This window comes from Endocarpon pusillum (assembly GCF_000464535.1).
Source record: "Endocarpon pusillum Z07020 unplaced genomic scaffold scaffold6331, whole genome shotgun sequence".
Classification (NCBI taxonomy): Eukaryota; Fungi; Ascomycota; class Eurotiomycetes; order Verrucariales; family Verrucariaceae; genus Endocarpon; species Endocarpon pusillum.
In genome coordinates this window covers 57,983-68,976 of record NW_006916578.1, presented here as the reverse complement: position 1 = coordinate 68,976, position 10,994 = coordinate 57,983, and the positions used below count along the sequence as shown (strand labels likewise).

At 50.7% G+C, this 10,994-nt stretch overlaps 3 protein-coding genes across 3 annotated transcripts; 2 read left to right on the top strand and 1 right to left on the bottom strand.

The window, feature by feature from the left end:
* Positions 1–254: 254 nt before the first annotated feature.
* EPUS_03975 (uncharacterized protein) lies at positions 255–905 on the top strand (the record flags this gene model as incomplete). The annotated part of the gene is made up of 3 exons (XM_007806838.1): positions 255–329; positions 419–781; positions 840–905. The coding sequence occupies 3 exons, from the start codon at positions 255–257 to the stop codon at positions 903–905; spliced, it is 504 nt and encodes a 167-aa protein (XP_007805029.1).
* A 1,112-nt stretch (positions 906–2,017) lies between these two features.
* Positions 2,018–5,324, bottom strand: EPUS_03974 (uncharacterized protein; the record flags this gene model as incomplete). Its single annotated transcript, XM_007806837.1, has 2 exons — positions 2,018–4,458; positions 4,508–5,324. The coding sequence occupies 2 exons, from the start codon at positions 5,322–5,324 to the stop codon at positions 2,018–2,020; spliced, it is 3,258 nt and encodes a 1,085-aa protein (XP_007805028.1).
* Positions 5,325–9,348: 4,024 nt separating this feature from the next.
* On the top strand, positions 9,349–10,794 carry EPUS_03973 (uncharacterized protein; the record flags this gene model as incomplete). Its single annotated transcript, XM_007806836.1, has 5 exons — positions 9,349–9,430; positions 9,487–9,546; positions 9,599–9,709; positions 9,767–9,976; positions 10,025–10,794. 5 exons carry the CDS (start codon positions 9,349–9,351, stop codon positions 10,792–10,794), a joined length of 1,233 nt encoding a protein of 410 aa, XP_007805027.1.
* Between the last annotated feature and the right edge of the window lie 200 nt (positions 10,795–10,994).

The window sequence follows — 10,994 nt, the reverse complement described above, 5'->3', positions numbered from 1 at the left end:
GGGCCCCCGAGTCTTCGGGACGCTGCCGCTGCAATCGTGGGAGGCGTTGCGGAGCGGAGCCGGCACGCTGGCCGAGTTTGTGGTGCTGAGCTCCGACGCGGTTGCGCTTCTGCCGGCCAAGCTGGCGCTGGCGGAGGCGGCCGGGTTGAGCGCGTCGGGCCAGACGGCGCTGAAGATGTGCGAGGTCGGTGGCATCAAGCCCGCGCTCCGGCAGAGGTGGGGTGGGCACCCTGGCTTGTCAGATCGCGCGCGCGATGGGGGCGGAAGAAGTGGTGGCGACTTGTTCAGGCGCGAATGTGGAGATGGTCGGCGGATTGGGAGTTGATGAGGTGAGTGTCTCAATTTTTTTTGGCTGGAAATTTTTCTATTCCCTCTGAGCTGAATGCATGCTGATCCGTCTGTCGGTTGGCTCTTGTAGGTGATAGACTATCGTGCGATGGCTCCTTTGCCTGATCATCTGGCTCGGACGTACAGTGACCGGCCATTCGATGTGATCCTCGACACCGTGGGCACGCAGGCACTCTATGAGCGGTCTCCAAGCTACCTCAAGCCGAACGGTGTCTATATCAATGTGGGCGCCTTGGAGGGTTTCATGTGGTCTCTCTGGTGCTGGGCCAAAAACACCCTCTGGCCCACAATTCTGGGCGGCACGCCCAGGAGATACATCATGTTCAGCACGGTTCCTAATGGAAAATCGGCAGAGAAGCTCGCAGACATGGTCGAGACCGGCAAGGTAAGGGTCGTTGTGGATTCGGTCTTCGGAATGGACGAGGTGCTGGAGGTGCGTTGATAATCACCCTCTCGCACCCGGAAGAATGCTGACCATCGGAAACCGATAGGCTTATGACCGCTTGGCGAGCAAGAGAGCAAAAGGCAAAATAGTCATCAAAATACAGGATGACTGATCCGAGCGCACCTTCATGGGACTCAAGGACTTCAACCGCAGAGAAGCAAATACAACAAAGTGTCCGCAGAGACAAGTGGGCGTCAAGGGAGACTTTGGTTGGTTCGGCTACCGTAGGGTCAAGAACCCAAGATATTGGAACCTCTGGGATCACTGGCTACTCTCTCTCGTCATGGCAACACCACGCACTAACCAGGACATGAAAGCATGCATGATAGATGACTATCAGTCGGACATCAGTCAGCTTTCTAACTCCTCTGACGGCGGTAGCAGCAGCAGAGTGAAGCAAGGGCGTCAGAAACAAATTGAAAAAAAAACATAGCAAGAAAGCTGGTGGGTTGAACGAAGAAGGTTTCCAAGTATGATCAATTGCTCAATCGCTTATAGTCTGCGAACCCCAGGCAGCTGATGATAATCATATTTTGTTGTCTTCTGTCTCTTCAATGCACGATACATCCATCTACCTCCCTCCTATTCATCATCTGCGGCCTCCTGAATCTATCTTGCGGAAGGTGGATCCCTTCTCTATACCATAAACTCCCCGCAATTTCACTAGTGGTGGGACACATGCTGTAGTCCTCCACGGCGGCCCTTTGTGCCTTTTGATGCGGTGGTCTGGGCCCATCGACCTCGATTTCCCATGCAATAATCCATGAACAATGCTTCGCTTTTTCGTCCGTCCGTTTCCTGACCCGACGCTCTCGAACAACGCCAATCATCCAGAAAAGAGAAATGAGGCAGGAATTCTCTAGGCAAGAAATAGAATTGAAACCTTTTGATCTGTGGACGCTCACTGTTGTCGTACTTGTTCCTGCCAAGCCGCAAGTCATGAGCCATCCATGGTACGTGGCTGTGAGGGATCAAGCCACTCTGAAGCAAGATACATTTGGTCTCCTATTGAGAACTGGAGATGCGATAACCAATATATCAACGGTAGAAACGTTACAAAGTAGTGGTAGTCAAGGGGTGTAGGACTGACGAAGCCCAGGTGTGGGCATATCCATCACTTTTGGGCTAGCCATATGGCAGTAGAGGGGCCAGATCGTGATATTCCGGCAGACTGCTTCTGCAGACGACTCGCAGCAGGAACAGCGGTGGCATGGTTGTGACCCCTCATCCCCCCTTTCTCAATGACTCATCGAGTGGTAGGAAGTCTCCTCCAACGATATTTACTCCCTTCAGGTCCGTCTCCGACCTCGAACCTTTCTTGTGCTTGGACTTCCTTTTTTGGGTCTGCCAACCGGTAACAGACCCGTGAATACTAGCTGGTTTGAGGTCTTGAGTAAAACCATTAGGCAGGCTTGCAAGTGCCTCAGGCTTATCTCCGCTTTGGTCGACAGAAGACAAAGAGGATTTCTTTTGCTTGGCCTTACCTTTTGTCCTCGCTTTCGCCGCACCCTGTGGAGGATCTCCTAGTACTAATAACTGCCGAGTTTTGGTTGGCGATGGCGTGCGCACCTCTTTAACTGGGGAGAGCTGAAAGGCTCCTGCACGTACCTCTTTCTCGCTTGTTGAATCCCCACTCGCCTTGGGAACTGCATCAATTTCAAAGGCATGAGTGTTCCCATTGAAAACGGGAGGTTTGTTCTCCAATGATGATGATGATGATGATGATGATGCAATGGGTAGCATCAACTGGTCATCTGAAAGAGGTGCTTCGGTATGGCCGTTGACTCGTTGTCTTGTTTCTCTGGCTACCTTCTCTTTCACGGCGGGCTCTGTCCTCGCCAAGAGCACGTCGATGTCAGAAATCTTTTGTGTGTCTTCATTGTGTGATTCAGGAAATCCTTGAGAGCAATCATCAGAGCTAGTTGGTGTTTCAACAGCTACGTCATCGGAAGCTGATGTGTTCAACGAACCAGGGGCGTCGGCTTCTCGGTTGACAGAGCCATTGACCACGACAGGACCTGAGCTAGATCTGGACCGAGTTCTGGGTCGGCTGCTGGCATGCTGTGGCGGTAAGTAGGCCAATGGTTCCGCTTTCGTAGGATCTGGGTTGGTCGGTCCTACTTCTCCGGAGGAGGAACGACTCAGCTCTGTGGAGGAGGGAGGCATACCAAGTGGGTGTGCAGACAACTGAGCAAGCATCTGCGGCGACATACCACTAGACTGAATGCCTAGGCCTGAAGTGTACGTGAGAGGCGAGCCAACAACGTTTCTTGAATAGGTGGGTAGTGGTGGTGAGGGTCCGAGATAATATCCGATATACTCAGAACCCCTTCGACCTGTGCTCGGGTTGTGATAGAGGCGTCCCTGAGCGTCAGCAATCACGTCCGCAAACCCTCGGGCGCTGCCTGGGGTGGACACAGGGTCTCTGCCAGGATGATATGGCACTCCAGATGCGTAATCGTAATGCTTATCCATTGCGTTAGGGAGTAACAGTGGGGAGGGCACAGGTCGAGGAGGTTGAGAATGGGCCCGCAACGAGCGTGCGGATGAGCCGTCGATCATTGAAGAGCGCCTGTGATTTCTCCGTGAATCCGGAACGATGGTGTGCAGCAGCGGGGAAGGGGGGTTGGTCGTAGTTCCATATCCAGGCTTCCGGCCTCCAGAAGAGCTCGTCATGGAAAAGCCATGTGGACGGATTGGAGCTGAGAGTGGAGGCTGGTTGATGTTTCCGGCGCGGGCTCCCATCAGGTCTTCCTGGCCACCGGCATAAACGCCAAACGGTAACATGAAGTGAGGATATGGAGACGTGGGCATCATTCGACCTTGAAGTACAGCCTGCAGATGTAGCTGTGCACGAAGTTCTTTCTCTTGAGCTTGGAGGAAATGATACTGTTGGCAGAGCCGGTCGTGCAAAATATGCTCTTGTTGAGCTTGCAACGAAAGCTCTGTTTGAGTAAGATTGCTTCCAGGCGACAGTGGTTGGGAATATGCATGACCTCTTGTAGAGGCACTGGAAGCACGACGGGCTGGATTGAAGTTGCGATGCAATTGATGAATTTGTCTTCCGCCTCGACCACCTCCACGAGCAACTCGACCGAACGTGGGGACCGGGGGAGTAAGTATTGGTCGGTTCACAGAAGCATTGTGGCTTTTAAGTGGACGTAGTGCGTCTACCAGATTTGCTGGAGGCTCGTACTGCTCATTACATTTGGCAAGATTCGCTTCCGAGACCATCTCGAAAGCCCGACGGAGCTCTAGGTGGATACCACGAACAGAGGTATCGTCGGCAGTGTTACCCAAGTTTCTTGAAGTATTGAAAGGCTCTTCAACACAGAGACGGTTGTCCTGCAAGAAATGCCAATTTTTTTCTACCTTGGTAATCACGGTACCCGTCCTGACCGACATCACGCTTGTCTCAAAGTCAACCTCATGACCGTAATATCGAAAGAACTGGAACAAAAGCACACCCAACGAATCCTTGTTCCGTGATCCATAGCCTCTATACAAGGTAACATCCTTGTCGAAAGCGACGTTGAAGCCGCACATGAATTTTCGCTGGAGGAAAGGACCTTGCTGCAACGCAGGCAGAACAGGTGGATCCCGCGTCTGTAAAAAGTTGATAATCATGCAGATCCAGGTGTATGAGCTCAAAGTCCCGCCAAGGGCTGTGTAAGGATTAGCATACCACCAGTTCCACACGCGACAGTAACCTACCAGCTTCATTGAGCACTCGCCTCTTAGTCCAATGCTTGATGATCATTGCCAGTGGGCGAACGCGTTCGTCGATATCAACATAGGTTCGAATCATCTCCGTATTCTCCAGTGCAACCGGATTGTTGACATTCATGTCACATGCTAACCTCAAATCCGGATCCCAGATCTTTACTATAGGCACTTTCGCAACAGAGACACACACCACTCGTTGCATTCCTTCGTTAGCCAAGAATTCTGCAAGTACGCAGACTCGTTCCAACTCTTTGCAGTCTGTGGTGATGCAAATATCTACATCCGACTCCGTTGTACCCAGCTTGTTGCCCGTAGAGCCGAAAACATTGACCTTGATCGCATATTCAGGCCATTGCCTTCTGAGAATCATCTCCAGTTTCTCCACAAGTCTTTTTCTCCTTGCTTCACTTTCTTCAGACGGCAGCAGCTGATTATACAAGTCCCTCATATCGTTGGTTAATCTCTCATCTTCTGCAGTACTCAAAGACGCTTTGGGTACTTCGACTGCTGCATCCAGTTTGTCTGGGCCAAGAGAGTATGGAACCCTTCTCTTAGCATTGGCCATCCCTGTTTCGTACTTGCAACCACCGTTCGGTCTCCGGGGAGGGAGGGGAAGCGAGTCGGAATGGTGAGATCTCGGTGAAGGGTTAGATGCATTCCGTCTGCCAGACGGTGATCTGGAGCGCGATGTCAGATCACGAGGTCGTTGATTTGGTGTTGAAGGAAGTGAAGTGGACTGCTGAGATTTAAGTGTAGGTGGAGGGGAAATGCAGGCTGGTGCCGCAGCGGACTTCGTCCCCACCATCTTGCCGTCTTCGGGGGTCAAGTGTTGTGGTGGACGTGCACCTTTATTTTGGACTGGACACTCATTCCCATAGAATTCGTCTTTCATATGACAGCCACAAACAGTGCCGTTGTTCGATTGTCTAATAAAACAAGTCGCCTCCAACTCAGCTTTTGCGACGTAGTTATACAGCAAACCAAGGTTTAACGTAATGATTTAGATCCGATGTAAATGTGGTCAGAGAAATGAAGTTGTGGTATGGGAGGATGCCGTCCTCACGAACTGGACTGGGTACGTCGACTTGGTGTGGCTTCCACGCTGAGAACACCAGCCAGAAGCTTGCGTGTAACTTTGGGCAGCGTAAGTATCGGCAAAGCAAGAATATTCCCGAGTACAAGGACGTTTCGAAGTCTTCTGAGGAAACCCCCTTCCCCAGGTTCGCAGGCTCAGCTTGTACTTACTGGTCCGTATCGGGTCACAGTAGATCGCTTCTTTCTGCTGGGACTAGTATTGAGTGGGGAATCCTGGAGTTCCGGGGCTATATGCAACCGGAGATGGTAGATACTCTGACTGATGTGGAGCAAGGAGGCCGGCAGCAACTTTCGCTGTACCAGGCGCCCAAGGTATATCTTTGGTTGTCGTATGCGGAAATTGCTATGCTGAAGGAAAGGTCTTTTTGTTCGATACAGGAACGGCCAGCTATCTAGGAAGCTCACGGAAAGAAAAGGGAGAGACTTGGTGGTGTCTTTGAAGGAAGTTGTCCAAATAAGACTCGGAGTTCGCGCAGGATTGAAGGATGGTGGTTGCCAATGTTCCCTCAGGCTGGGGTCTCCAGTCCCCTGAATTTAGGCTCAGCCAAGATCCACCTAAGACACCCCTCCACCACCTACGTAGTACTGCTCAAAGAAGGAGGCCTCACTTCCTACGTACTAGTAGTACTACACAACAACTACTACGACGTAGGCATCGTACAAAGAAGGGCGAAAGTGCAACCGAGCTTTCTGCTGGCTCGGGCAAAGTGTCCCGCTTTGTTTATTCCTTACTGCCATGATCAATCAATCATGATTCATTCTTGGGGAGCACCCCTGTTAGCAGACATGAACAAGAGAGCGTTCAGCCCACCATTCTTTTTCTGGCTTGACGACTAGCTTACACACGTACTTGATTTTTCCAATGTCAGAACAGGGATCACACAGCCACAAAACCCGGCCTTATTACAACATCATGGTTTGCCATATGTTTGAAGAGAGCCTGTGGAGAGAGAGAGAGAAGAGGGGAGCTTCTCCATGATAAACAATCAGCCAGTCTGTTTATCCGGTCTCTAACCCCAATATTTCCTTTCTGTATACTCTTTGCCTTGTCGAAGGGCAAATTTGACATCTATCACGGCACCTATCACGGCATCTCTCAGCCCATCCGTGTTCACAAGGCCTTATTATGATCTACTCCATACACTCTGTGCTATTGCACCTAACTAGGCCTCATTTATTATGCAGCTAAATAATGGAGGCCAACACCGCTTCGGCACCAGAGGCCTTATGCTTCTATGAAAGAAACTCATCAACCACTGTTCGAACGCAAAATTCGTGCACCTGTCGGTCCGAATCCGCAATTCAAGTCAATAACCATTTCCGGAGGCGCCCAATCGCTTTCTAGGCGCAGGTCCAAGAACTTGACTACGAATATCGATGTCTTGTCTATCGTCATTCGTTTCACCTCATCGTTAAAGCTAGCGGAGCAGGAGAAACATTCACACCTAAAACCAAATCGTGGTTTATATTTAAAAAGCGACTGGAGATGTTCTTAAACCTTGATACTCAGTGCTCTTCGTGATCCTTAAGCTGATTTACCTCCAGCCCAATAGATGACGGCAATCAAGGTAGTCAAGATATGATATGCAGTCAATGGACTCAGCGTGACTACCTGCCTGTGGCTTTCTGCCAAAGGTACATAGTCACGAACGGTGAGACCCAAGATTCGTGTAGCCGTGGCGGAGACTTTTCTTCTCGGAATTGACTTGCCTAATCTGGCAACCACATGCATCTCAGCACTTACGCCTTACTTCGATACCTCTGCAACTTCCGCAATCTTGAGAGACACCTACCGTTCCTGAGACCCAGACAGCACGCTACTGAACCACAGACACTGTGCAGAGGATGACGCGCTCGTGTGCTCATGCCTTACTCTATCACAGGCGCAACGGCTTCTGTGCTCGACATCCGAACAATAGTTATTGCACCACCAAAAAAGCGCCAATTTCACAGTATTGGTCTCGAGCGTCATCATTGTGGCATCATGCTGCAAGATTTGAAGGAGTGCCGACCGTGGGAAGTCGATGTGATCTGCAATCCAATTTGGCTTCTCGATCTGCCTGCTTATCTCAGCCTCCTATTATTCTTTCCCCAAAGCCTTGTCGTCGATTCTTGAGCGACTTGAGCCAGCACTTGCTTTCGAAGGGGCGGTAGACTTCGTGTCTTATCCGATCAGCTTTATATGGCTATCCCCCTGAGACTGCCTCGGCGTCCTCTATTTCGGATACCTGGTTGACACTACTCTTCTGACTTTGGAGATCTGAGATGAGACGAGAAGGTGAGCTAGATCTGGGCAACCAAAAATCATGGTCGATTGAAGGAAGGCTGGAAGGGAATTCATCACCATGAGCTCATAGGTCATATCTTGTAAGACAGCTTGAGTTTTGGAATCAAAATCCGCCCACAGCTGGATGTGAGTTGGGATGTGGATCAGTAATGAGTAATATCCATATGATCCAAGTTTTGCTGGATTCTCCTCGTGCAGCAAGTGCTCAACGCCGACTAACCTTCGGTTAGGAACAGGTTAGTCAAGTTGGTGCTCGTCGTCCAAATGTGTGGCATTTAGCGGTCGATGTATGAAGATTCCATTGAAAGAAGCTCGCAGATCAGTAATTGAAAGCTGCTCTCCAGCTGCATTTTGGAATAGTTGATGAAAAGAGTCCAGGCTTTCCCAGGTGCCTCCCGTAAATAACGGCTCGCCCCGCTTTAAATAACAGTAACGGAGCAAGTCCACTAAGTAGGGCCCTCCGGCCCACCTTACCGCCTAACCTAGGCGATCAGCTAACTGTACCCAGCTAGTGCGGTTCACACTAATTCTCTGCTAATTGACACTATAATCTCAGCAATAGTTACTACTAGTACGTGGTAGTTAAGTATGATGCTTAGGTTCACAAGCTCCTCCATAAACCTCAAGAATGGAGATGGTGCCACCATCGTCTGTAGCTAACAGGTTGTTGCCTCGGTCTGTATCAACCATGTAACCACGCAACCATGAATCCGTCAGAAGAACGAGGCCACTCGGTCCGTTGGTACTGCAATGCTTTCATTGTGCAACAGAGGATCTGGAATTAGATGTGGTCTCATTAGCAACACTCGTAGTAGTACGCGACTTTTGCTGGTTCAATCCAGTCTCGAGAGTTACCAGACCCCGGCCCTGTTCCGCAAATTTCCAGTCTGCCCCCACTAACTTTTCCATCCGTGTGATAGCTTCTCCACTGAAGCCAGAACCCAGCAGCCAGAAGCCAGAAGCGCTTAACAGCTCCTTTCCTGCCTTGTCTTTGCACGTTCTTCTTCATCCCCGTCCTCCTTATCTCGAGGCTCTTCGTCGGATACCTTCAATCTGTCTCGCTGGTGCCATAAGCTGCCAAAGCTGGTCACGTTCCTTTCTGTGAGTTCTTTTCCCCAATGTTAAGAACAAGCCTGTCGGGGAAATGTTCTCCGCTTGTGGAACCTGCAGCCATTGGCTCTGCTTGCCGATCCTTGAGAAAAAAAGACTTGCTCTCCGCCCACACCATCGCCAATGACCCCTCTTCAAGAAAGAACACAATCATTATTCAATATGTCGCTATCTCTGATAAGGACAACGACTCTCAATTGCTACTTACACCGTTTGTCATAGAATTTCAAACCACTTTCCTTCCACCGTTCGGTGCCTTCTCCCGAGTCCCTCTCCTTCATTCAAAAGACCCGAACTCGATACAATCAGAGCGCACAGCTGCATACAGCTTACAGGAATGTCTTATTACGAATCGCAGGGCTGGCAGGCACCTGCCCGTCAGACATCGTGGGAACAACCACCACCACCTTCTCGGTCAGGTATGACCATGTGAAAGCCATCTACGTACGGGGGCACCAGTTGATTTTAGATCCAGGCGCTAGCTCGACCTCTCAATCGCGCGATGACGGGTCTGCGTTCACTTCACAATTTGAAGGTCAGTGTGCAGATGCTAAAGAACATCTGGAGGTTATGCTGACTGGCTGCAGAGGTGGATCGTGCCGTAGATAATCTTGTAAAGAGCGGCAAGCTCTTCGCTGGTGCACCACGCAGAGACGCATTACCTCCAATGACTGGTGGTCGTCCCTATGCCGATCATGGTACGCTCTTATCTCAAAGATGACTTTACTCGAGGAACCGAAGCTGACGATTGATAGGCGTGCATGGCAACATGTCTCAGCGACACGCTATGGATTTCGACCCTTCTCGCTCGCACTCCGCCTCGAACTTGCAGAACTTCTATGCTTCCCAGCGCTATCAAGGTCGCCAAAGCGAGGCGGAACAGGTCATGCAAGCAAAACGTCGGATGGCTGCACAACGCGAACGTGAGCTGCGGAACTATCATCAGGAACAACAATACAACAGAAGTGAGTTGGGACCAAATTTGGGAAAGTCGCTCAAGCTGAGGTGTTCAGGTGTCCTTGCAGAGATGTCTTCTAACAAGTCCGACCGCTCAATGAGCCCAAGCGCCATGAGCGAAGAGGGTCGCCGGGAATTACTGGCCCGACAGCATCGAGCTTTGTATGGGAATGATGCAAATAACTTCCTTCCCCAGGGCGGCTTTGGCGAAGAAGGTAATGCAGGCCGAGACTCGAGCTCTAACATTCCCACAACCACTGTTGGTGGCATGCGGGGCAACTCTCCAAGAACAGCTGATCCTTTCGGTATGGGACAAGTCACCAGTCAGCAGGCATCCATTGACAAGGCGAACCCAGCAAACTCTATCTCACACCCAGATGTTGGTCGTGCAGAGACTGCGACGTCGCCTACCACTGGAACTGCTCCTGCTCAGTTTGGAAATATTGATACCTCCGTTCAACAATCGAATAATACTTCAACGTCTCCAGCTGGCGGTGAGTCACCAAGTCGAGGTGTCAGCAAGTCTACCACGGCACCTATTGGAAGTGGAATGGGGGCTATCGGAACACGTTTATCCCAACAGCAGCCTCCGCCGAGTCAGTCAATTAACAAGCGGTCGACAACTCCCTTGACCTCCCCTATGAACAATTTCGGTTTCGGGTCCTCTGAGCCAGCAAGTAACAACAACACCAATGAAAGATCTGGGTCCTCGAACTCTAATCCGGCAGCTGCTCAGAAGGAGGCAAGCTCTGGTATGGGTGCTTGGGGAACAGGAAGTGGTGTCTGGGGATCGAACAAAATCGGCACGACATCTGTGTGGGGATGATGGCACCGAAACGATTACTTGATTCAACGTCGGTATATCGGTCGCAGATTGTGTTGTACGAGCATGGCATCTTAGTGTCGGCGCCTCTTGTCTTGATTGATTCAGGTGGTGCATAGCAGGCCGGATGTCCCGTCATTACTGTTTTATCGTCTTTGGCTGTGACTGTCGACTTCTTCGCCTGGGCGTGGTCTCGATTGTTG